The 26,607-nt window shown below is 39.6% G+C and overlaps 1 protein-coding gene across 2 annotated transcripts in view; it reads left to right on the forward strand.

The window, feature by feature from the left end:
• KDM5A (lysine demethylase 5A) overlaps positions 1–26,607 on the forward strand; it is a 46,217-nt gene that overhangs the window by 8,425 nt on the left and 11,185 nt on the right. For both annotated transcript variants that reach the window (XM_026052136.1, XM_026052135.1), the window contains 16 exons: positions 2,056–2,161; positions 2,721–2,809; positions 5,854–6,012; positions 9,006–9,125; positions 10,159–10,317; positions 11,900–12,081; positions 13,836–13,998; positions 14,971–15,090; positions 16,367–16,561; positions 16,679–16,860; positions 17,135–17,259; positions 17,507–17,657; positions 20,529–20,646; positions 23,763–24,118; positions 24,627–24,765; positions 25,695–25,874. In XM_026052136.1, the coding sequence (XP_025907921.1) occupies positions 2,056–2,161; positions 2,721–2,809; positions 5,854–6,012; positions 9,006–9,125; positions 10,159–10,317; positions 11,900–12,081; positions 13,836–13,998; positions 14,971–15,090; positions 16,367–16,561; positions 16,679–16,860; positions 17,135–17,259; positions 17,507–17,657; positions 20,529–20,646; positions 23,763–24,118; positions 24,627–24,765; positions 25,695–25,874 (2,544 nt within the window). The remainder of the gene's footprint in view (positions 1–2,055; positions 2,162–2,720; positions 2,810–5,853; positions 6,013–9,005; positions 9,126–10,158; positions 10,318–11,899; positions 12,082–13,835; positions 13,999–14,970; positions 15,091–16,366; positions 16,562–16,678; positions 16,861–17,134; positions 17,260–17,506; positions 17,658–20,528; positions 20,647–23,762; positions 24,119–24,626; positions 24,766–25,694; positions 25,875–26,607) is intronic.

The raw sequence follows: 26,607 nt of genomic DNA on the forward strand, positions 1-26,607 counted from the left end.
CCTTTCCGCCTCCTTTCCGCCTCCTTTCCGCCTCCTTTCCGCCTCCTTTCCGCCTCCTTTCCGCCTCCTTTCCGCCTCCTTTCCGCCTCCTTTCCTTTCTCTTTCAATATGTAACTTGCTCTTTTAAAACTTTATAGCTTTCTCCCTGCCTAGGTTTGAATGGGTTGCATCTCCTTAAGTTTAATGGAATCAGAATAGATCTTGGCAGTAAATTCATGAAGCTGTATTTTGGCAATATATTTCTAAACCTAATTATAGCACCAAAGAGAGATTGCTGTTAATAGTTAAATTATGTTTCAGGTATCATTGAGAAAATTGTCCCAAGTCACAGTAGCAGGAAGGAGAATTAGTGCCACAGAATGCTTCTGAAATCAATGTTACTGAAATGATGGAACATTGTGTTGTGGTGAAGAATGTTATATGGAGTGGTTGTGTCAACTTCTGTTAGCTGAGAGAATGGATGTGCTCTGGGAAAATGGGAACTGAGGATCTGTGGTTTTATATTTTTTTCTTAGAAAGCTGAGTTTTCTCATTTTTTCTCAATTTTTAAAAAATTATATTGATAAGTGGTGTTTATTTTTCGTCTTATATTATTCGGAAGTGAAAGAATTCAGCTTGTAGGTTTTCCTATTCAACAAAAATAGTCATTTTATCACAAGTTCTATCAGCCAAAAAGTGAAAAATTCCTAAGAAAAATCTGTTTGAGGCAGAGTGCAATTTCAGACCTGTTCCTAAAAAGACCAGATTGATAATATACATTTAAATTGAAAAGAATTTTGTAGYGATATACAGAGCAGCAGAATTAGAAAACTGGCAGTAGTTTGGAGAGGTGCAAGGTAGCATAAYGAACACTGTTGTACATGAATCAGCGGGAGCAATTACTGTAAGCATCACTGAAATATTTCTCCAAGTCATAATGACTAGCAAATTAGATTTTTTTTTAAAGATCTCTTGGAAGAAAAGCAACTGATTTAGCCTGAATGCATGAAAATGATCTTTGAAGTTCCTTTATTCAGATTTTTTTTTCTTCAAGAAGTTGTTCATTGCTTTTCTTTTGATAGAGGAACAGTGAGATGTGATCACTGGGAGCTTTGATAAAAGCAGTGGCTGAATGTTGGCCACAAGGGAGCTTATTTCATATGTGATATATCAGACCATAATTCTTTAGAGAATAACTGGTGAAGTATCATCTATAAACTACTAGCTTTAGAATTAATTAAGCTCTTGCTTTCTAATTTGGTAGGCTTGCTGACATCTAAGATTACTGAATTTGGGGATTGTGATTGAGGAGAATTTAGTGGTGGTCTGTACAAGCTCCGAAAGGATTTTCAAGGCATAGGGAGGCAAGCATAAGAAAAATACCAGGGTGACTGCAATGCAGATAGAGCAGGATATGGAGGTTCTTTTTGCTGTTAGGTAACTGACAATGATGTGGGAAAATGATCCTGATCGGGAACGGGAAACAGGAATAAGTAATTGAATGTGATACTTCAGAGAACAACTAAACACATGCAAGGGGCATGGAGCTGCATCACTCAATAGGTCCTTCCATCTGTAGCTTGGAGACTGTAAGGGAACTGAGAGTAGCTGTGACCTGGGAGAGGTGTGTACTTAACGTGGCATCACACAGCAACTCCAACCAGACTTAAGGGAAACATATTGGAGCTCGTTAGGGTTATGTGTGTGTATCCACTTAAGGAAGCAGATAAATCTTCTGCTCAACAAAGTAAGTGTTAATATTGAAGTGCTTTTCCTGTATCATGGTGTTTTTTTGGAAAACACTGCTGTGGCACTCTGGCTTACTGTTGAATTTCAGACCTATTGCTATTGGCTTTTCATATAGGTGATCCGCTCTGGTTTCCTGTAATACTAGATGGGCAATAATTTGGCAAGGTGAGAAAATGGTCCCCATATTGCCTTTCCTCTCCTCCCCCTTGCCTTTTTCTTCACTGGCTTTAGGAAAAAGAAAATCATGCCTTGCGTTTCCTTTATTCTGATGAACTCATGTTGGGTATTATGGGAGAGTAAAATATGCTGATATGGTCTTATTTTTAGGCTGAAGCAGGAGAAATGAGTAGAAATACTGAACTAAAGAAGCTGCAGATCTTTGGAGCTGGACCTAAGATGATGGGACTGGCATTGGGAGCGAAAGATAAAGAGGGTAATCGAGTCTTGAGTTTATTTATCAGTTTGTAAAGGTGCAAGGTAGCTTGGATCAGACTGAAATCTTTCGGCATGTTTTTAGAGACAACAGTAAGCAGCAAGCAAATCACTGTTACTGGAAGAAGAAAGCTAAATGTTTTTAGGGTTTAATTCATAAGAAAGATTTACAGGACGCTTCATGTAACTTGGCATAGTTTCAGCTCTATATTATACAGTAATCATAATGATTAAGCACCTTTAGCATTTACTGAGAGACTGGAAATGAAAACAAGATGTGAAAATTTTGACCTTGTTCATACTAGCTAAGTGTTTAAATTACGAATGTAATTTACAGTTTCCTGAGGCAGTTGGATCACCTCTGAGAATCAAGGAAATATGTTTTTCTAAACTGTGTTTATTTTAGATTGGCACAGGTATAGCAAGGCATTTTGGCTTTTCTGAACTGTAAGATATTTCTGATATGTAAAGCAGGGTGCCAGGGTGGACATCTGTGTTGGTTTTGCAAACTGGATCTATCTTTGTGATATTAATAGCATTTAACTTCRTTTTACCTCAAGATGAAGTGTCACGAAGACGCAAGGGAACCAGATCAGAAGCATTTGGAATGCAGATGAGGCAACGGAAAGGAACACTTTCTGTCAACTTTGTAAGTTTGATTTCTGGCAGTGGTTTCTGATAATACAAAGTCCGTTTATTGTCTAAGATTATTTATGAAGGCTGTTCTTTGTTCTTGGGAAAAGTTGAATGAATATATAGTGYAGCAGGTTATCTTGTTAGTGTGGAAAAAATGAACGATATTTTAAACAGTGATGTGAGTGTGTGTGTATATATATGTGTGTATACATATATATACACACACACGCACACATATATATTTATATAACATTATATATATATGTGTATATATATATGTTAGGTTAAGATTTTGAGTTTGATCATTCAGGCAGAAACAGGTATTGTAACATGATTGACCTTAAGGCCTGGTGTTGGCACACATTTTTTACATGCCATCCGTACCTCACTTTCTGTTCATTTCATCTCCTCTTTTAATTCTACTTCAGTTTTGTAAAGGTATTTTTGAGGTGCCCTAGTAGAACATTTTGTTTTTCAGCAACTCCATCTGTCCGTATCTCAAACTACTGTTTTGTGTTTAAACCAACTATTTCATTTCCTAAGTCCAACCAAGAGAAAACTAAGAGGAACCATTTAGGGGAAAAATAAATATTATCAGCGAATCACTCTGATATTTAAGCTTGGAAAAGCAGTGTATGTTTTTTCTTAATCGCTTTCATAGTTCAYGTGACTTTGTTTTTAAGCTGCCGTAATTTAGCATATGTACACAGTTGTGAATGACAATGAATGCTTTTGATGTCTGAAGAAAGAAAATTTTAGGCTGATAATTAGGATGTACTGTTCCTGTTAGCCTGAGAACACTTGAAAGATATTGTGGTTTAATTTTTAACCATAGAAGGTCAATGCAGTGAAAAGTCTCAAATAATCATATTGTTCTGTGCAGAAATGCCTCCTGGGGAACAACAGGGGAGGAGTTGGATATTTAAAAGCAGATCTCTGTACGACTCTGTACTGTTGTGGCTAAGTTAGAATTTGTGGGACTTCTTAAGTTTGTCTTCTTTTTCGGTTATGTTACCACCTCAGATTATGTGATGTTCCTAGGCTGTGTAAGTGTTGTGATCGTTGTGCTTTTTCTAAGTACGATGCTGTTAAAGTATTTTGTCTAGTCTGTGTTTCTTTGTAGGAGATGGTAATTGTTTTCTATTTCTGTTTACCCCTATTCATAAGAGAAAGGAAAATAACTGCAGCAACACAAGTGCTGTTTTGCAATTGTATTGCTGTAACTGTAATCATACGCAATCCTGTGACCTGATACTGACCTCATTTGTCCTACTGACTTTGGTAGGTCCTTGTTTGTTTAGTAGTTCTAGGAGAGACCTTAAAGGAAAGTAGTCTAGAGAGTGCATGTGATACATTAGCCTTCTACCTTTCCATCTGAAAAAGTTTACTTTAATTTTGAAACCTTTCTCATCGATTTGTTTCTCATGTAAAATGTTTGCTGTGAAATAAAAAGGTCTACATTATCCTGCCATGTATGTATCATCATAGACTTACTGTGTTTTGATTGTGTAGCTGGAAAGCTTATTTGTAGTTGCTGTGGAGTCACATATCTACTTTTTCTGAGTATCCTAGAATAATGATTTTACTTTAGGGAAGAGGATATGGAAGCGTATSTGCCGATGTACTTAAATAGCTGTGACAAAAGTAACTAGTTTAATGATGGACATGATCTTTCATGAAGGTTGAGCTTAAAAAAAAAAGTGGAAAACAAGGGTTTTCTTAATGATACTGCATTATTTTGAAAATTGTTTCTTGAGAAAATTATTGAGCAATCTTCTGTTTGACAAGTGTACTCCTGCAGAGCGAGGATGCTGCATACTTGACTAGGCTGGCATAACTTTAAGATGGATTGACCTCAAGTACTTGACCCAGCTATGTGAACCTAATCAGATGAGAAGCACTTTTTTTTTTTTCTTTTTTTTTTTTTTTGTGGTAGTTTGACTAAAATAATGAGGGGTGGACAAGGGAGCACAGGGAGAAAGCACCCACTGTCCAAAACAATCCTACCACTTCCAATGGATTTTGAGCTGTTTGAAGGAAATAAAACAGCATGAGTCACCCAATAACTGAGGAGAGTAATGGGAGAATTAGAAACAAGTGTTGCTCGTGATACTTATGTTGTTAAGTGGTTATATTTAGGGTAATTTTTAGCTGTAATAAAACACATTTTAATCATTCAGATGACATTGCGGATCTTGAGTATTATRCTAAATGTTAGTTAAATATCTTCACCTGAAAATACTTAATCCCCCGAGTGTCTTTGGAAAACCCATGAGGCAACAGCAAAGAAAACAAAACCTCATGATGGTGTTCTTCTTTGTCCCTGAGGATAGCTCTCAGTGTTGTCTGTCCAGGAAAACCTGTCAAGAACAACATTTTAAAAATGATTTATTAAAGTGTTGGAATTAATACTTTTATGCTGGTTTTTTGGAGTTCTTTTGTGTCATTTTGGAGAAAAAGAGTTAGAACTTTCATATGTGATTTGCTCTGCTCCCTCTTTCTTTTTTTTTTTTTTTTTTGCTCTGCTCCCTCTTTCTTTTTTTTTTTTTGTCTGAATTCTGAAGCTGTGGTTTTCTGTTATATTTTCTTGCCCATTGCAAATGGGGGAATATTGTTGCTAATGATAGACTGTATGTTTCTGCAGTAGTTTTTGGAGATACTTTGCAGTCATGTTGTGTGTAGGGCTTTCATTTGAGTTATTCTTCATAACTGTGTCCTGAAGGAGAATTAACCTGAAGTTCTAAATATCYAAGAGATCCTTTTACCTTAGATTGACATAAATGAACTGGTAGTTTGTGTTGGACAGGAAGTAACTGTTCATGTGAATTGGATAGTTATTTTCCAACTTACATTTATTTATTTTTAGCCCTTAAATGAATGAATGCTTCAAGAGACTGAAATGTAATTGATGATTACTAGTGCTTCTCAAGGAGCAAAGGAGATGGCACATGACATCCATGTGTCAGACTTTGGTGTTACACCCTTTCTTACTTCAAATAAGGCACGTACTCGGTGAGGAGGCTTTTTGTAACTTATTTATTTATTTTTTTTCCACAGGTTGATCTGTATGTTTGTTTGTTCTGTGGCCGAGGAAACAATGAGGACAAATTGCTTCTGTGTGATGGGTGTGATGACAGCTATCACACATTTTGCTTGATTCCACCTTTACCTGATGTACCCAAAGGTGACTGGAGGTGTCCAAAGTGCGTTGCTGAGGTACGGTTTCAAGAATTATTCAAGCTTTGRATGTGTTTCTGTGATGCTGAAAAGATCAGGACCAAGACCAGTTCAGTTCTCATTGCCATTCTTTTTAGRTAGTAGCTATGTTTTATGTGGAATACTTCAAAGGTGAGTTGTGGATTTCCAGCTGCTTGTGGCTCATGAACCATAAGAAAAGATAAAGGAAGAGACAGAAATGTGACTACCCAAGCCTAGATATAATCTTTGTTTATTCGTATGTGAAGCACAGACCTTTAGCCTTTATATGCTAAGAACTGAAACTCAATTTGATCAACTGGTGATGGAAATCGAGGTGAGCAGTAAGGGCTGTTGAAAGTCTATAGACTTGAAGGAAACARTATCCCAAGGATTGGGATAGGTGATTCAGCATAAGGATATTTTCTAAACCATTAAATAATTGAAGTATGTTACTTGGGCATAATAAAGAGCTTTGTTTATTGGTAAATAATTATGGCATTGCACTATTTGTTATTTGAGAAACGTTTAGAACAGCTGGTTGCAGGAAGTGAGGGAACCAATCTAAAAAGTAGCTATTTTAGATTTGAGTTAGACTRAGGGAAAGAAGCTGAGGTTTTGAAAGTGAAAGCTAATTTGAGTTTAATTGCTTGAGAAACAGGAGCTCATATGTCAAGAAGAAAGATCAGCAGCCTAAAGGCTTTGGACATGATTTTTTTTTTTTCTTCTTGGTTTATGTCTTATAAAAGTAGATTCTTGCAAGCTCAGGAAACTGGCAACCATTCTGAGGGGGGGAAAAAAAAAGTGGTTCCTAGGGCTGTAATTTTGTGAATAGTTTCAACTTTCTAGACTGTGTWTTCCCAAAAGGGGCAGTCACACATACATACACTCAGCTCCCTGGCTGTAGGATTTTCTGTTGTTTCCTTTGTGGTGGTATGAATGGTTGCACAGACACGTAACGAGGTGGATTAACTCACTGATCTCTAACCCTCCGCCAAGAGAGATTAGGTTGTGGATGAACTCATGCGAATGCTGTTGTGAGGGGTGGAAATTCCAAGTCACAGGCAGCGGGAGGATGGGACTAACCCACTGGAGTGCAGCTCCCAGGGTTGGTTTAGCTGCTTGGTAAACCTTCCCTTAAGAGAGAACATTGAAGGAATGTTGGCAAACTGCACCAATCCAAAAGTGGTGGTGATGTAAAGACCTGAGATGTGGACACCCATGAGAAGTGTCAGTAGTAGTAGTGAAAAAGTGGATACRTCGTTGCCAAGGGTAAATCACACCTGTAAGGACAGACTCAAAGTCAGGGTGCAAGTTAAGCCGTTTTTTGCAAATGATACAAAAAGTACTTGAAAACTTCTATGAATACATAAAAGTATAAAGGGGAAAAGTGTAGGTATTTTATACAATGGGAGCACTGGCCTAAGTTTGAAATACTCAGCAGTACCCTTTTGTCTCAGTTTTTCCTTTAAACCAGATRCTGCTAATGTAATGTTAACAGCAGGATGCCAAAACAGGCTAGAATAGMAGGCTAAGGATTATTTAGATGCTTTCAGGTCAAAAGCATTTGATGAAGTTAAGAGTATTTACAGCTAGCCCAAACAACTTTAAACTATTTGAGGTTATCCTTGAGAAGTGCTGGCCAAAGGTGAGGTGTCATTACTCTGATTTCAAAATAAATTGACTAAAGAGAAATGAATGGTTTAAAAAAAAAATGTGGTGGTAATAAACACCAAGTCCAAGGTTCAGTATCAATTCAGGAAATTCTTCAAGAATTTTAAAGACTGAAACAGGATGGGGGGGAAATAGTGAAATTTGTCTGTTTTCTGGGAACTCTTACCATAACCTTGAAGCAACAAGATTAAAATGATTATGATAAATTTGAGGCATTGTTTCAGATAAAAGCTAGTATAGGTAAATGGAAATAAAGTGCTGTGTGCAAGTATATGCAATGGGGAATAAGTGGTTAGAGAGAAGTGCAGAAAAAAACAGGAATCTTGGGGTTATTACGGAACATAAGCAAACAGCGKTTAGTGATGATGTAGCAAAAAGGGCATATAAAATTTTGGAAATCTGTTGATAGATGCTTGAATGTTTTAGAGTCAGGAGTGATACCTCATCAGTTGAAATTTCAGAGGATGGTTGGATAAGGAGAAAACTTTCAACAGGAAGGGAAGTTATGGCTTTGATAGATTGCTTATGGAGCTTGTAGATTCCCTGTTGCTTGCCACATGTAAGGTCTACTTTGGTAAATGCTGGGCATGGTCTAATAAGAGTTCACTTGGGTAGGAGGAGGGAAGAAAAAAATGAAATTTTAAAATTCCAATCCTGTTTCACTATCATTAAAAAGCTGTTTGTAATTTTTGTTAAGTTTGTGTTGAAATATATCTTTTATATGTTAAAATGGATTGGAAAGGGCTGAAACTGACACTTCAGARACAAACAGGTGGGGAGAACAGAGCAGAAATATGATCTGGTTGCTTTTGGCACTCTGAGATATTTGTGGATAAAATGATGGAGGCCCCTTAAAAGATTTTCTGTGTTGGATGGATGATGCCTGTTACCTGGTATGTCAGCTTCATGGGTGTGTTTTATGTTGCCTTAATGGAGTTCCTGCTCTTGCCTCGTGCCTTGATAGTACCAGATCAGTGGATGACTTGTTGATTTGTTAGAACACTTGGGATTTGCTCCTGTGTCATTTTCCTGCAGGTATTTGTTTCCAGTGTGTTTGACAAATCCCTTAAGGCAGTCTAAAATTCTTCCTTGTTCTTCCTCTGCTCATCAAATTTAGTTTTGGACAGGTGAGCAAAAAGCCCATTAGCATTGGGACTTTAACAGATGGGTAATTAACTTCTCTTTTTCAGTTCTGTTTCCATTCTGGTAGGACTTTCTCACCTGAGAAAAACAATCAAAACTGATACCTTTTTTTTTTTTTTTTTTTCTCCTCCTGAAAGTGTGATTGTTTGCCACTGTCTGATGCTGAGAAAACAATATTTGTATGTTCCCTCTTCCAGGAATGCAACAAACCCCGTGAGGCCTTTGGATTYGAACAAGCTGTCAGGGAATACACTCTCCAGAGCTTTGGTGAAATGGCTGATAACTTCAAGTCTGATTATTTCAACATGCCGGTCCATGTGGGTTTCAACATTTGTTATGATTCCTTGTAGGGAAAAAAGAGAAGTGGTATCAGCTGATGCTGATTTTCTGCTGAGGCATCTTAGCTTTGTTTAAAGAGGCACCATAAGCTTGAAACATGTAAACAAATGATTTAGTTTTCTGGCATCTGGTCTCCTTTCAACTTTGTTTCACCCTCTTCCTGTGATAAATACATAGCTTTACAGCTTGATAGTTTACTGMCTGTGGGCTCTACTCCATTTAAGCTCTGCTTGATTAATTGAACTGCATATATAATTGCTCTTGTTTGGCAGAGGATTGTTTCTCCAGCCCTTTTTGTGTGTGTTGTTTATTTATTTATTTAATCTTAGTTTAGTTTGTTGAGAGGATAAATCCCCTCATCCCTGCAACCTTTTTTTTAGAGTGAATAGACTGAGTCTGCTAGCAGCCTTTTTGGTTTTGCACCTCAGCAACACTGGCTTGTCTGTTCTGGCCCACCTGGATGATTCCACTCTCCTTTAGGCAGCCCTGAGCTCCTYTTCCCCGTGGGTTTCTTTGGTAACTTACAGCTGTTCTAAGCAGCTTCTGCCTGGTGAGCATGCCAAGCTGTAATGTAGCTGCAAGCTGCAGTGAGCTGCGTGCAGACCGTGTTCTCTTGAACATAATTTCTTATCTGAACGTCATTGCTGTTGCTCAGAACTTTTGGTTGTTATCCTCTGAAATTGTTTGGAAAATACAAGTTGTTTGTTCTGTTTACTGCCCAGCTTCTGCTGGTTGTCTCCTCCTCTGTTCTTTGCTACCAGGGTTTAAAAGCTGTATTTTCCAATAAAGCCTGCTTTATTTTTGTGCCAATCCCACTCCTTATAATGTGGCATCCAGTTTCTATTATATCGCAGCCACTGCTGAGAAATACAAGCCAACAGAATGCAGGGCGAAAGGCAGTGGCCTTGGTGCCTCAAAATCCATGAGGATTTAGTGACAATATCTTACTTAAATGACAGTTTTCAGAGTGGGGCTTAACTGCACATATTCTAATGCCTTTTTCTCTTTCAGATGGTCCCCACTGAACTGGTAGAAAAAGAATTCTGGCGGTTGGTGAGCAGCATAGAAGAAGATGTCATAGTGGAATACGGGGCTGATATCTCATCCAAGGACTTCGGAAGCGGCTTTCCAGTGAAGGATGGCCGRCGCAAGCTGATGCCAGAGGAGGAGGTGAGAAAGAGAATCTGCAAACTCACCCTGCTCTTTGCTCTGCATAAAATTGCACATTAAGCGTGTAGGCCTCGAGTTGATGTGGAATTTTTTAATATAAAAATTGCTTAAGGCTTTTGAATGTGCTTAGCATTCCTTTTGAACAGGCATTTTAGGTGTTTTTTGATATCTGGTTCTGTTAGCTAACCATTTGTTCCATGATGTAGTCAACAGCTGTTTTGTATCACTTAATCTTAGGAGGCAATTTGATATCTTCTGGTAAAAATACGCAAGATGTTAGAGTATGTCCAAGTGTTAGGAGGCTGATAAGATTTTTCTTTCTTATTCTGAGCGCTTTAGTTGAGAAGGTTTAAAATTAGATTTGAAAGAGACGAAACTTCTAGATAATTGGATTTAGCTTGTTTCTCTGAAAATGTAAAGTGGGTGAATAACGAGATGTCAGTATGCTGCTATTATGGAAAATGATATTTTTATCAGGTTATATTCATCTTGCCTATTTTCCCTCATAACCTGCCATAGCAATTTTATTGTCCTTGCTTACTGTAGTGCCTAAATCTTCTAGTTGATAATATGTTTGAATTCAGTCTAAGAAGGGAGAGTAAGGGGCTGTTTTTGTGGTTACAAAGCCCAAGATCAATTTGTGCTCCTCACTGGGAGAGGTAGTTCTTACCATCATCCTCCACCCACACCTGCAGTTTCCCACTCACACATTTGGGTTGGCTTTGCGTTGATTATTTGGTTGCTTGGTGAATTGGAACCTCTTACTGATATCTGTATAAAAGTCATAATTAAAAAAAATCTAGACGAATCACTGAGGTAATCTGATTCCCTGTTTTGTCTATAGTGTCAGTGGAAGGGAAACAGGAGGAGCGTGCTTCTGAGTAGAGGTTGGGAAGCTGGGAGCACTCTCCTTCAGCAGCTGTGGGATATGCCTGAACTGAAGCTGTACACTAACAGTGAAAGTAGATTAATGTCGCATGATGGCAGTGAGCTTTTGGGGCAGCTTGTTTGAATTTCGTTTTTTGTGCAGAATATATTTGAACGTAAATGTGAAATTGCTTATGAGAGAGGAGGAATTTCTCCTCCTGAGAAAAAAATCTAGCATTATATATAAGAAGTTCAAGATAAAATATCCCGCAGTAAAGTACAAAGCTTTAAAAAGCTGAAATAACAGCATAAGATTATACAGGATACAGTGAAACTTAAGCTATCCTGTTTCTCTGAAAGGTTGCATGTTTTGTTCTTCTTCTGCTAGTGTTACTGGTATTTTGTTCCCTCAGAAAAGCATGAAAGCTGCAAAGTAGAAGGGGGGAAATCAAAACCTAAACATCTAAGTCTTCATCCAGTATAACCAAYGGTGATATTGAAGTTTTAATACCTTAAATATTAGCTTGATTAAATGCTAACTAAGGTAGTTAAGCAAGTATTTCCAAGTGATTAAGCTTCACTGTTGCAGAATACAGCTCCCACTGTCTGGTAGAGAAATCAACTGTCTGATCCCTTCCTTTGCATTTTTCTTTTCTAGATTTAGTGTTCTGATTGCCTTCTGACCTTTTCAGATTTTTCTCTCTCTGCTTGGCAGGATTATGCACTTTCTGGTTGGAACTTGAATAACATGCCCATTCTGGAGCAGTCGGTCCTGGCTCACATCAATGCAGATATCTCTGGCATGAAGGTACCTTGGCTGTACGTAGGGATGTGCTTCTCATCGTTTTGTTGGCACATTGAAGACCACTGGAGCTACTCCATTAACTACCTGCATTGGTATGTCCCCTTTGCCTTTYGTCCACCTACCTTCTACAGTCTTGTTTGTTAGTAAATTTGCGGTTCTACTTGCAGATACCTGCTCATGCTGATGACTTGTTCTAAGCAAAAAGCTGAAACTGCTGAGTAGTTCGTATTCTTAACTGCAGCTGTTAAAGAGTGCACAAATGCTGTTTAGACTCTTTGCTTTTAACTTTTTCATTAACCTATTGAATATTTTTTGTGTTGCCAAAAATTTAATAGAAAATCTTGCTTTATAGGCTTACAACTTTTCTGAGAGTGTTCAGTTTTGAGCTGAGCAGCAGTTTGTTGACTCCTAGCCTGTGCTCTGTGATTCAGAGTTAGCAGGCCCTTGTCCTGGAGATGGAGASTGTTGCCTAGAGCCTGTCTACGCACTGGGGCTAAAAGTTGAGCAGCAGATCTGTGTGTACAGACAAAGAGCCCTATTGATTAAAGTGAAGTAAAAACTTGAAAGTAGCTTTGACTTTTAGAGCATTCCCAGAAATGTTCAAGTGTTTTTTGTGTTTCAAAAGTGGAGTCATGGCAGATGAACGACTTGCATTGCAGTCTTCCCAGCTCAGCGGGTTCAGTCAGTGTGGGAGAGCAGGACTAGAAGAGGAGCGAGGGGGYGCTCCCCCCTTCAGAGCAAAAAGTTTGTTGTGCGTATGGTGGGGATCAGTTGATGGCCTTTAGACTGTGATTACACATCTCCAGAGAAGCATGTTTGCTGGTAGGATCCCCTCCGGAGGCTCAGGAGGGGCATTTGTTTAGYTTGGAGTTGAGTTATTGTCCTCAGCATGCTATTAACTGGAACAGCGTGTGAGGGTTGTATCAGCTGGTGAATTCCTGCAGCCCGGTCAGATACAGAGGAGTTATTCTTCTGGTTTATTTATTTATTTATTGCTGGAGTTTGTTAGCTATGTCCTACCAGCAGGTGTCACTGAAGTCTGCAAGAAGGAAAATGATGTTGTCCTATTCCTTGTCTAGCGTTTGGGTTAATTGGTGACAAGTACATTAATACAGCCAGTGTTATGTAAACTGTTTCATATTTGCAAGCAATAAAATTAAAACAAATAAATCTCAGCACCATAGATTCTAGTTTGTTACAACTTGATTTGTGAGGCAGGACTAGAAGGACAAGAGTAATATACTCTGAAATAATTTTCTGTTTGATTTTGTTTCTTTTTTCTTTTCTTCCCTCACAATTAACTAATTCATGTCATTAGGCATTTTCTATTTTAAGAGCCCAGTGGACCATGGGTTTTCAGCAGTTGTGTGTTGGGGCTGCTTATACTTCATCACACTRGTATTTTGTTGTTTTCACCACTAGTTCCAGGCACTGGACTTCTCCAAGCCCAATTAAGTGAGTGAAGAAGTACTGTGGTACTTTTTCTCTTAGATATTGGCTATGATAAACTTCAATAAATTTTCTTACTACTTCCTAAAGGAAAATACTACCTATTTTATCCTTTTAGAGCGAGGTAAATGACAATTTCTTCTCATTTTAGGCTTACCATGGTAAAGACCTTACCTGACAGATTTGGCGAAAATTGTAGAGTAATTGATTTAGCAGATTAGAAAGATACATCCTGGAAAAGACTGTGTTTTCAGTTAAAGATATTTTGTGAGGTATATACAAAATATATCTGTCTTAAGCGGTCTGCGATGTGATGTTTGAGTTGTACTTTGCAGTTGGGTGGCATCCTTGTTTCCCTAGGAATGATGTGTTAATTGTCTTGCCTGTATCTTTGCAGGGGAGAGCCGAAGACGTGGTACGGGGTGCCCTCGCACGCAGCGGAGCAGCTGGAAGAAGTGATGAAGGAGCTGGCTCCCGAGCTCTTCGAATCRCAGCCCGATCTCTTGCATCAGCTCGTCACCATCATGAACCCCAACGTTCTCATGGAGCATGGTGTACCTGTGAGCACTGCAGAGGCATTTTTTACATAGATAACTTATGATTGAGTTTTTGCTCGGGTCGTGTAACAGTGGTTTGGAGTAACTGGAGTGGTTTGAGAAGAGAAGGTTGAGAGGGGATCTGATTAATATGTATAAGTACACAAAGGAGGAATGTAGGAAGGAAGGGGCCAAGCTCTTCTCAGTGGTGGCCAGTGACAGGACAAGGGGTAATGGGTGTAAGCTGCAACACAGGCAGTTCCATCTCCATGTGAGGAAGAACTTCTTCACTGTGAGGGTGACAGAGCCCTGGCACAGGCTGCCCAGGGAGGCTGTGGAGTCTCCTTCTCTGGAGATCTCCAAACCCGCCTGGCTGCCACCCTGTGCCCCGTGCTCTGGGTGTCCCTGCTGGAGCCAGGGGGTTGGACTGGATGATCTGTAGAGGTCCCTTCCAACCTCAACCACTCTGTGATTTTGTGAACTGAAGATTTTTATGTCACTTGATAAGATATTTATTTTATGTTTTGTAGAAAGCTGAGGGTTTTTTTGTTTGTTTGTTTGTTTTTTTTTTTTTGCAAACTCCATTTTTGACTTGTTAACCATGGCCCTTTAAGGAGCAGTCGAAACCATTTACAGTTGTGTTAGGGTAAACTGCTGCTCTGGCAAACATTCCAGCAGAGTAAACACTTCAGTTTCCATAGGCTTTTGCACACTGAAGTGTGCTGGATTAATGACTGTTAGCTGATAATACGGAAACATCCCCTATGGGAATTATARAGAGAAATCTCTATGCCTTATATTTTCAATTGCTGGCTTTTTAAAATCAGGCTATAAACTGAGGATTCATTTTAAGAGGACAGAACTGTGCATTACCATTTCTGGTGTTACTATGTTACCTATGGTCTTCTATAGGTCAAGAAAGTGATTTTCAAAAGTGTCATAATTGTGATAACTTCTGTTGCAAATTTCTTTTCCTCTTATATTCATTTGTATTAGGTATACAGGACCAATCAGTGTGCTGGCGAGTTTGTGGTGACTTTTCCTCGTGCCTATCACTCTGGATTTAACCAGGGATACAACTTTGCTGAAGCTGTGAACTTCTGCACTGCTGACTGGGTCGGTTCTTTTGTTTGTTTGACATGCCTCTGCGAGGTGACCTTTACAAGGGGAATGATAGTGACTTGTTTATTTGAGGGATARTCTTTTATGTTGCATCATATGTTTTATGTTTATAGTTCCAGGTACAACAGTTAGACTGATTTGAGTTTACTTTACAAAAAATTATTTTGATGAGCACATAGTTCTGAACAACATCCAACCAAAACTTTTGAGTACAGTCTTTCTTTTAGGCATTCATCTAACCTGAAGGTGATATTTCATATGTCCTTTAGGTAGCATTTCTTTGATGCATCTTTCTTGATTGGTATAGATTAACACCAATACCACAGATTAATATACTGTGCTGAATAGGATATAACTTATTTTGTGTGAGCTCACTGCCACTCGTAGTTAAATCTGTGTTTGTTTTAATAACCATGCCACAAGAAAGCATAATTTAACATGGATTCATCAGTAAGATCTCTAGAGAAGTATGTGCTAGTGCTGTTCAGGGCTAACACTAGGAAGCTAAGATCTCATCCTTACTTTATTTATTTAATTTCTGTTGATGTATTAAAGTGGGACTTTTAGTCCTCAATCCTTAATCAGAAAATTTTAGTCGTTAATCAGAGTAGCTGTCTGCAGGCTTGTCGTAGTTTCACAGTGTTCTTGTTTTCTCCTCTACCCATTATGTAATCTGTTTATGGCCTCTGGGGAATCTGCAAAACTCGCATTAGCCATGTGAGATTTCCTTTGCTTATGTAAAATATAACCCAGAAATCTATGTAGCTAAATCCTCTAGTGTGTTTTTTTTCCATCTCTAAAAAGAATCGAATAGTGATGTTAGTTGTGCTGAATTTTAGACATCATGCAGTTAAATGTCTTAACTCCAAGCATAGGCAATTTGTTTCAGCCTAGCCCGATCCAGAGGCAATCCGTTTCAGCCTAGTAGAGGTCATCTTCACAGTATCYGTTTCTCTCCATTGACAGTAAGAAGAGCTTAGGACAGCTCTTAAACTTACACCTGAAAGTTAGGCTTGTGAGTTTATGAAGGATGACTCCCACCCAACATGAATGTYCTCTTTGAACTTTTTGTTTTTGCTGTGGCATGATTTGATGCCTGTTGCAAGTAACTCTCTCTCTCATAAGACATTACTCTGTTTCTGAGACTGTTTTCCGCCAAGTTTTGCAAAGGGATGGAAAGTGGGAGAGAAGAGCTCTTCTTGCAATGTCTTCCCAAAATGATAGATGTCATGAATGTGGATTTTCTCTTTCCTTTTTTTCTTTCCTCTAGCTTCCCATTGGACGTCAGTGTGTGAGCCACTACCGAAGGCTGGGGCGTCACTGCGTCTTCTCCCATGAAGAGCTGATCTTCAAGATGGCTGCAGATCCAGAGAGCTTGGATGTAGGGCTTGCTGCCATGGTCTGCAAGGAGATGACTCTAATGATAGAGGAAGAAACACATTTAAGAGAGTCTGTTGTACAGATGGTGAGTAGAAAAAGAAASCTTTCTTTCTCTGCTTGCAAAAGGAAAATGGAAGTGCTTTTCCCTCCTCATTTCCTGGATCTTTGTCAAGTGTTTAACGTATTTATTTATTTTTATTAGGGAGTGTTGATGTCTGAAGAAGAGGTGTTTGAGCTGGTTCCTGATGATGAGCGTCAGTGCACAGCCTGCAGGACCACGTGCTTCTTGTCGGCTCTTACATGTTCTTGTAATCCCGAGCGTCTGGTGTGCCTGTACCATCCGTCTGATTTATGTCCCTGTCCAATGCAGAACAAATGTCTAAGGTACCTATTTTTTTCTCTTTTTATCCACATGTGATCTTTTCCTGGAGAACCATGATTAGATACAACACTAGCTGCAATTTTGTCATCTTTGGACTAGAAACAACATTTTTATCCTCTTTTTTAGTTTCTTGTTCCCAAGGCAGAGGGTATTATACAAGTTCTGTCTCTCTAGGCTCGTTTTAGCTGGAGAATCTCAATATAAGCAATACACAGGCTTTTGTATTTTTGTATGAGCATATAATATCCCTGTGTGATTTTCTTTCCTTATCTTCAGGTACCGGTACCCCCTAGAAGACCTTCCTTCTTTGCTCTATGGAGTGAAAGTGAGAGCACAATCCTATGACACTTGGGTCAGTAGAGTTACMGAGGCTCTGTCTGCCAACCTCAACCACAAGAAAGGTCAGAGTTCTGTTGTCTGTTGCAGGAGTTCTAGGACATCTTACTTGTAATTTCTGTGTTCATTTGATGAGACTGACAGTGTTGTTTTTTCTCAGTGGAAAAAAGAGCTAATTTGAAAGAGTATAATATAACACATTATTGTGCATTTCAAATTGAAGTAGGCTGTCAGAACCTTGATTGAAGATTTTAGAAACGTTCTGAAGTGTCTTATTTCTGCTTACAAATTATTTATATACTGTTGTCACAGATGTGATCGAGTTGAGAGTGATGTTGGAGGATGCTGAAGACAGGAAATATCCAGAGAACGATCTTTTCCGCAGGCTCAGAGATGCTGTGAAAGAAGCAGAGACTTGTGCTTCAGTGGCACAACTGCTTCTGAGCAAAAAGCAAAAACACAGGTAGGACAGCATTTTTTCAGTTGATTCAGTGTCTTGCTACTTGCTTGGATCTGGAGATGTCAGAACCCTGAGATCTTGCTTCATACTCACATATACTGTGTTTGCCTTTAGTCCTGTGGTTCACTCAGAAATAGGAGAGTCAGTGTAGTGCCACAGAGGGCCAAAATGTGGACTTGGATTATATTAAATGTACTGTTTCTAGCTGACTACTGAAATACAAAATACTTTGAGAGGGCTTGTGTTTAGCTGCTTATCATAAATTTCTCTATGTTGGAGAATAGTAGGGAAAGACAACTGCAAGAAAAACTGTTATGGAAGTAAGTCTTGACTTGCTTGAGGAATATTGTATTCTAAGTGATTGTTTGATGGGTTTCCRGGACTTCTCCAAGAAGCACAAGGAAGAGAGAGGAAATGGCAAGTGTGAATAGTGCAAAGCTTGAAGGAGCTCTGGGGGGCAAAGAAAAGAACTTGTGTAGTCTGAGGACAGTTGTATGCTGAAGAGCAGTATGTTAAAGACTGAGATGTGAGAACTCGCTTAAGATTTTGAATCATTTTTAATTTAATTTAATTTAAATTTAGAGGTCACCTTCAGCTGTTTCTTTAACATTGATATCCATTTCTAAAACACAATAATAACATTTACATGGAGGGTAAGGTATATAAATAAATTAAAAATGAGTCTGGAGGCAGAGCAACTYGGCAAGGATTAACGCCCTGTAAATTCCCAGTCTAGAGCAGCTCACGTAARTCTGTCCCTCGTGCATCAGGTTGCAGACAAGCCTGAGAAATGAATAACACAAAACGGTGATAATGCGTCCCGCATCCCAGGCGTGGGTCATCCCCCTGTTGAAAGCGGCGCCGTTTTGTAGGCGTGAGCCCTCGTGTCCCTTGGCACAGGGGCTGCCCTGGGGCGGCCCGGGTCTGCCCAAGGTGCCTGGGTGCCGCAAGGCAGGCGTGAGGGTGCAGGGCACGGTGCTGTGCGCTGAGGCCTGGCGCTGCCCTGGCACGGCTCCTGATGGAGCTCGGCGCCCTGCACGGGAGCATCGGAGGCACCGCACAGCCAGAGCCGGAACTGCTCCTTCCCGGTCTCTCTGTGGCAGTTCACAGTGTTCTTTGTTTTTTTCCCCTCTTARTTCTAATTGTAAAGGTAAAACTTAGATTAACTGTAAAATACARTTATCCAGTATCTGAAACACGCGCACACACACACACAGAGCGAGAGAGACAACACAGTGTTGAGAGGTTTCATTTTGTTTTTCTTCAGTGTTCTCTCAGTAAGAAAGTGTAGATTGACTAGCAGGGAACAAACCCTTTGGTGTTCGAAAAACTATCCTGCTTGTGAAATGGTTGGCCCTGCCAGTGATATTTTTATCAGGTGTTTAATTTGGGCTGTGTGTCATTTGTAGGTCTTTTTACTACTTTCATCAGGCTTGTTACAAATGATTTTTAATGGAAATGTCTTTGCAGTAGGCGTAGCAATCTCTTGTTTTTGCAAGGCCTCTTTTTGGCTTCAAGAGGTACAACTCTGAGAAATAAGATTTCTTTTGAGAGCTTGTTGCTATTAACACATGCGAGATTTCTTGTTCGTGCCTGTCGTGGCAATCAGTTGCTCAAGCTGCCTTGAGCAAGTGGGAACAAATCTCCACATGGGTCTTGGAAACAACTTTCATCCTCTAGCTGAACAGAAAGAGGCTATTTGCTGAAATAATCTCCTTAGGAATGTGTGGCTGCTATGAACTCCTAGAGATAGGTTGTGACAGTGTTACTTTGGCCCTGTATTTTTGATGCACGTAGTTATCTCCATACCGTGGTCAAAATTGCTGTATTCCTCTTGCTCAAGTCTTACTTATGACCAAAGTTTTGCTGAAATTTGGATATCACTGAGGGTCTCCTTGTCAATTCCATACCCTTGGCTTTATGAGATGGCTGACATGGTTGCCATGAATTTTTGTCACGATCATTTGATTCAGCGTCCTTAAAGCTGGATCTGTCTCTTGCCAATGGAGTCCATGGCTCAAGTTCAGAAGATGCTCATCTCTGGTGATGGGAAGGGGCTGCTTCCTCCTAGACTGTTTCCATTTCGATATTTCTGGCATAGGCTTCTCTGTCCAAGAGTGTGTGCTATATTTTTGTTTTAAAGATTTTTTTCCCTCTATGTTCTCTTCTGCGTAACCCTGAAATCCTGTTATAGATCTTATTTTCAGAAAGGCCTTGTTTTTGATTTCTACTTTCATAAATATCCATGACGTTCTCCTTGTTATCTGATCAGTCTCAGCTTTTGGAAGGTTCCTCACCCTGACTTTTTTCCCCCCTTTCTTTCACTTTGCACACTTCAGCCATCTTGAATTACTTTGAAGCCCTTGAGCCTTTYATTTATGGTTTATATAGTTGCATGTTACTCTTGTATAGTATGTTCRCAGTATTCTTGTTGGTAGCCCTTTCAACCTGTGTTATTTTGCCTGAACCATTTGCTTTTAGAAGGGAACCCTGATAGTTTAACCAGTCACGTGTGCTCCTTGGCATAGATTTAGGGCTATGCCGATTATTTTACCAAAAAGAGATTTGAATTTTTACTCTAGTCAAAATCTAATATTTCTGCTGCAGAAACTGATCTCCATTCTTGCTGCCTCCTTGGCATRTTTGTCTACCTATTCAGAACCCAGTTCTTTTGAAGATGCTTAGTGATATTACATCTTTTTCCTGAGTTCTGAAGTAATGAGTGATGTGTGGGGTGTCGAGGGGGGTGGTTATCGTTTATGTTTTCTTAACTTCTTTGTCATCTTGGTTGTTTTCCATTACTAGGAGTAAATCCAGGGTAGCAATCTTCTTCCTCACATTATCTTGTCTAACTGTGACCTTCTATGCATACAGCAGACAGAGCCAAGATAGTGGAAGAACACGGACCAAGCTAACCATGGAGGAGCTGAAAGCATTTGTCCAACAGTTATTCAGCTTGCCCTGTGTTATCAGCCAGGCCCGACAAGTAAAGGTAGGTTTCCATATACTCCTTGGACATATTGTGTGTGAAATTTCTTTTTAACAGATAAGATGACCTGGTGGCAAGGGCTGGTAGATATATTTTTTTTTAACAATGAGCCCTGCACTGGCAGAGATGAATTGAATTGAGTTGTTTCATTTCAAACTTTTAATAATAAGCAATTACCTGTGTGTGTCCATAGGARTGGTAACATGCATTCCCGTGTGTTTTCCTGCTCATTTGCAAGGATGATTCTGTATGGGCAAAGGTGGTGTTTGTCCTTTTATGCTAGTATAGCCATAGCAGCTCAATAGGAAGGACTCAGCTTGGTTGTGAAAGCTTGGATATCTAATGAAGCCTTTTGAGATAYTCTAAAGGATTCTGTGTGGGGTGTTGCAAATGGCACTCAGCATTTAGGTGCCTAAACAGAGTACTTGAAAAATAGGTATAGTAATGCAAAGGAGCCTGTTACAGTGGGCATGGTCAAATGTGCTGACCTTGCTATAAGGTAGACAGGTAAGAGATCTGTCTGCTACTGTCTAGGCCAGCTGATTTATYTTAGCAAACCAGTTACTACTTTTACAGCATTGTTAAAACTACTTACAGGAACAAATTTCCTGTTAAATCCTACTCTTTTTGTACTTGTCTGTAAACTGCTGAAGGTTACACTGATGTGCTTTTTAGGGAAGAGTGAAGGCTTTACCACATCAGTGATTCTTCAGTTGAATATTTAAATACTTCTCAGCYTACCCTTAATCTGTATGCGGGGCCTGTGCTGCTTGTTTCTTCATGCGTAATTTTGCACCTGTCTTTGAATGAATCTATACTAATAAGTGATCCAGATCATACCGATTCCCCTGACTGCTGTTTTCATTTATCACTCTGGCAGTCTGTATTGTATCAAGTGTTTTCAGCAGTGATCTTATTTGCTTCTGTCGTTGATGAAATGTTAAATAATGTTTTGGCGTCCTAACCAACTTCTAAAAAAAACCCTTCAAGAAACATCCTGAATAAATAATGCTTTTTCATCTTGAGAAAGACTTATTGAGATGTATCTGTTAACTGTTTGTTAACCCTCATATTCTCTAGTAGTTATTTTRTAAGAATGTTGTCTGTCCCCAACTCCTGTAATTATAATTACTYTTATATATTACATGGCAATTACACTTATATAACCAAATACATGGTTTAAAAATAATAGTGTTGCTGTGGTAAGAAACTGTTTGTCTATAAAATATTTACAAGTGTTAGTTGGCCCTGTCTTAATCCATAAATTCTATATTGACATTTCCGTGGTAGTTTATTGTTGATATTATGTGGAGACTTAATACTTCATGCCACCATGTCTTTATGGTCTTGGCATATTGTTCCTGAAAGCGCATTATCTTCAGGGAACTCTTCAACAGTCCTGGATTCCCATTATCCAAGCTCTTGACAAAAGTCTTTATCCTTTGAGAATGTTCTTTGACATGGTCTCCAGTTGCTAATGGAGTGGAAAGTATATTATCATCCTCATATGATATGAAGACTTTACAGCATTTCTTTCCAGATGAAAAATAGAAATATTTACTGAGCATTTTCTGCCTCATGAAATGTTATCGTCTTTTATTAATGGACCTATAAAACTGCTAAGATTTCTTTTTCTAATGCATTTAACACCTGCTTCTAATGTCCTCAGCTCTATCATCTGTATATTATCTCTTAATGTCTTTAATTATCTTTGCTAATTTTCTGATGGTTTGTTGATTCTTGTTTAGTTATTTTCTTCATTTGCTAAATAGTTATTAGAGCCTTTAGGCCACACTATAAACTCTCTTCACATTTTTAATTCATATTTCTATCTAAACTTTTCCTCCCAACTAATCTCTTTTATTTTCTTCAGCCTTAGGAAATTAGTTTGTTGAAGTGCTCTATGCATGCTCATGTTTTTGAAGCTTCAACATCATCAGTAACCCGTAAAATAGATAAATACACAATTTTACAGTTTAAAATTATAGCCCCTTAGCTTATTGAATGAAGTCAGCTAATGATCATTTATGCCTAAGCACTCACTAACTTTTAGGATGGCATTTAAATGCAATTATCCATTGTAAAGAACTGCAAAACAATTGTCATGTTGGATGATGAATATTTTCTAACACAAGAGGCATTGTGATTATTAAACTGTAATAATTTAGTGTTGTCAGTGTGAAGCATTCAGCTTCATATGTTTCCTAAATCAAAATCCTYAGAATGTGGGTCTCCTTCTCCTTGTTGGTAAATGCCTTCTCCTTCAGACAGTTATGAAAAACAGCATCAGACATGAAGAGCAGTAAACTAAGGGTTAGGAGACCCAGRCTTTGCTTCTCATTGTGCTGCTGACTTGCTATCAATAATATGTCTTTTTGTAAGAGACTCAGGCATGAATTAATTGAGTGTGCTGGCTGAATGTCCTTGAATGAATCTCCTGCAGGGATTCTTTCCCTTTTGTTTGTGTTATTGTTTTTTTTTCATTGTGATGCCAAAAGGCACATAAGGACAAGGAGAATTGCAGTAGTACAGTTGGGTTTCTGTAAAAATTATCTTCCTTTGTCGAATGTTTTTTTTCATTTACACTTCTTTCCTGCATAAGCTAAAACTACTAAGTGTTGAGCATGCCTTGGGGCATTAGTCRCTTTAAACTTGACCATCATTCTTTCAGTGATCTTTTGATACTCATGTTCCTAGACAAGTCTGACCTGTTCTTTCTCCTCAAAGAGTTGAGTTCTGGTGTGTATTATCATCATTAGTGTCTTTGACTCTAGTCTGAAAGGATGATTTGTACAAGTTTCTCCACCCTTTTTTTTTTGTTTTGTTTTTTTAAAATAGTGTTGCCTGGGCCTTGTTTTTTGGGGATCTGTAATGAGCTGAAGCTGCACAATTTTAGTTACAGACTTTGATGCAACTAAGATGCAGTTTCTGAGATATTAGAGCAACTCAGTTTAGTACGTTACTTAATGCATCTGACTTCACGGCCTGTGACAACCCAGCTGGTGTTGTAGCAGCTCTGACTCGTTATTGGCTGACCACTTCACTGGTAGTGCATCCTGCTTCCCATTTGATACTGTGTGCTTTTCTCCTAATTGTTTTTTTATTGTATATTCCTTCAGAATCTGCTTGATGATGTAGAAGAATTTCATGAACGTGCTCAAGAGGCTATGATGGATGAAATCCCAGACTCCTCCAAGCTGCAGGAATTGATAGACATGGGCTCTGGCCTCTACGTAGAGCTTCCTGAACTGCCAAGGCTGAAGCAAGAACTGCAGCAAGCACGTTGGTTGGATGAGGTGAGATCCACCCTCTTGGATCCTCAGAGGGTCACCTTAGATATGATGAAGAAGCTGATTGACTCGGGTGTTGGCTTGGCACCACATCATGCTGTAGAGAAGGCCATGGCTGAGCTGCAGGAGCTGCTTACGGTGTCCGAGAGGTGGGAGGAGAAGGCCAAGGTCTGCCTGCAGGCACGGTGAGTGTTCCTTGGCAAACCCTTCCTACGTGTCACGCTCTTGGGAATATCGGCCTTTTTTGAGGAGGGGCTTGGAAACGTTAATGTGTTTCTTTACCTCCCAGCAATTCGATGCTGTTTGATTGCCCAAGAGTTGATTTGAGGTTGGTGATGAGTTGCTGAAGAGTTAGGAACCTCTTGGGTTGGGCAGTGGCAGGAGGGGCGTGAGACTTGCCACTGTCTTTGCTATTCTTTAAAACAAAAAGCACAAGCTCCAGATACTGAGTATGCTACAAAAGCCACCTCCTTTTATSTTAAGGGGTCTGACACTGTGCCCTTTGGTAGCACAGAGCCCATCAGCGCTCTCGCCTTTGCTCTTGTCTGGTAGCAGTAGTGTCCTCCACAAATAGAGCCACGGTACCATACACTGCAGGGTAGTGCTCAAGTTGCACCACCAGCCTGTCAGGCTCAYGGCTGTGGTTGACTGGCATTTTGAGAGAAGGCTGGAATCAGGTTTTTCTTACTCTAGACCACGCCAAAGCATGATGGCTCTGGAGGGCATCGTGAATGAAGCAAGGAACATCCCAGCTTACCTGCCCAATGTGCTGGCACTGAAAGAAGCCCTGCAGCGGGCTAGAGACTGGACAGCCAAAGTGGAGGCCATTCAGGTAGGGGTTACAGCAGGGACTGGAATTTACTGCTTGCTTCCTTTTAATTAGACTTGCCCTCTCTTCCTAGCCGCTCTGACCACAAAGGTGACCAGGAGGGAAAACTTGCTATAACTTTTGAGTCTGCTTACTTTAGTTGCTGTCCTTGAATTCCCTTTCCTTGTTTCTGTGCTGCTGTTTCCCCATTGGCTATCCAATTTCTATGTTTCACTTATTATAGTGCATTTCATGAGGGATATAAAGGTTGACAATTTTATTATGATACAAACTGTAGAAGGCCCTTATTTAATTTATTTAAAGCTATTTTTCAGTGACACTGTGTGGAACATCMTTAGTTGTGATGGGAGCTGTTTTGCTCACAGATTATTAGTTGTGCAGCTTGCTATGGAATTGTGTGTGGGGTCCCTTCTGCCAAAACTCTCTTCTTTTATCATCTCCAACATGTTAAATAATTAAGATATAAGATGTAACAGCACTGGTGGATGCAAATTTCAGTTTGAAATAGATGTATGTATTTATGCAGTACCTCTTCTGTTGCCCTACCTGAATGATTCAAACGTGGTCTGAAAGGGACTTGGGTTTTGTGATATTTGTAGGTCTCGACCTTTGAACTGCAGCTATTATTCTTATTATCACATGTGCTTTGGGAATTGAAGTGAGATTCTAAGCTGTTTTCACATCAGCTTGCTGTTAACCAAATAGATATAAACCAACCATTTGGAGATGAAATGTTGTCTTATTCCCCAAGTCAGCTGACCAGGTCTAGGGCTGTTAAAATACAAACTGTATAAGGTAGAGGACTAGTTTTTGAAGGACCAGTAAAATTGAAACCCTGCCCTTCTTTTCATGCCTTTGGAATCCTGTTAATTGAACAGGCCATTAATTACAGTGGTGGAAGCTATAGCTTAGCAGATTATCTTTTACCCCAGAATGGCAGCAACTATGCCTACCTGGAGCAGCTGGAGAGCTTGTCTGCAAAAGGCCGCCCCATCCCCGTGCGGCTGGACGCCCTGCCGCAGCTGGAGTCGCAGGTGGCCGCGGCGCGAGCCTGGAGGGAGCGCACGGGGAGGACCTTCCTCAAGAAGAACTCAAGCTACAGCCTGTTACAGGTGAGCAGCACACAGGGTCCCCTGCAGACTAGAGGGGACTGCCGTTTCGGTTAAAGCGAATATTGGTTTGTAATAAAAATTTCAACCGTTCTCAAGTTCAGTCTCAAGAAGATGAATCAGGCAAAACCTGTGTTTCACCTGATGTTCGTGATGTTCACCTGATGTCTGGACAGCSCCCGCTGTTTGTTAACAGCTTAAAACTATGATTTTTGAGGAGGAGGGAAATGTGTGAGGAAATGTTAACTACGCTACACTTCATSTTAGCCATAGGCTGAGAAGCGATACGTGCTCTAGATCTGTGCTCTGGGTGACCCTGCGTGAGCAGGGGGGTTGGACTAGATGACCTCTGAGGTCCCTTCCAACCTTAAGCRTTCTATGATTCTGTGATTCTTTGTTGTGTGAGCCCAGAAGTACAGGGCTGAAAGGGAGCTGTCTTACTGATGGATGCTAAATTTGCTCCACTTTATATTTAAGAAACTTATGAAATATCTAATTATTTTCTTAGAATTTGTCGGTTTCTATTTATTTCACTTCAGTGAGATTAACTACATGCTTTGTTGTTATAAAAATCTTTCATATATTTTGAACATCAATCATGTCTACTTGACAGACTTTCCTTTTTTGGGAAAACAAATCCAGCTTTTAACTCATTCTCATACACAATGTTTTTCAAATACTTGCCTTGTTGCTCCTCTCTGCAGTTTGTATTCACTTCTAGTGTGATGTCCAAGAC

This window comes from Nothoprocta perdicaria, unplaced genomic scaffold (genome assembly GCF_003342845.1).
Source record: "Nothoprocta perdicaria isolate Ctin4 unplaced genomic scaffold, notPer1 scaffold_84, whole genome shotgun sequence".
In the NCBI taxonomy this organism is placed as follows: domain Eukaryota; kingdom Metazoa; phylum Chordata; class Aves; order Tinamiformes; family Tinamidae; genus Nothoprocta; species Nothoprocta perdicaria.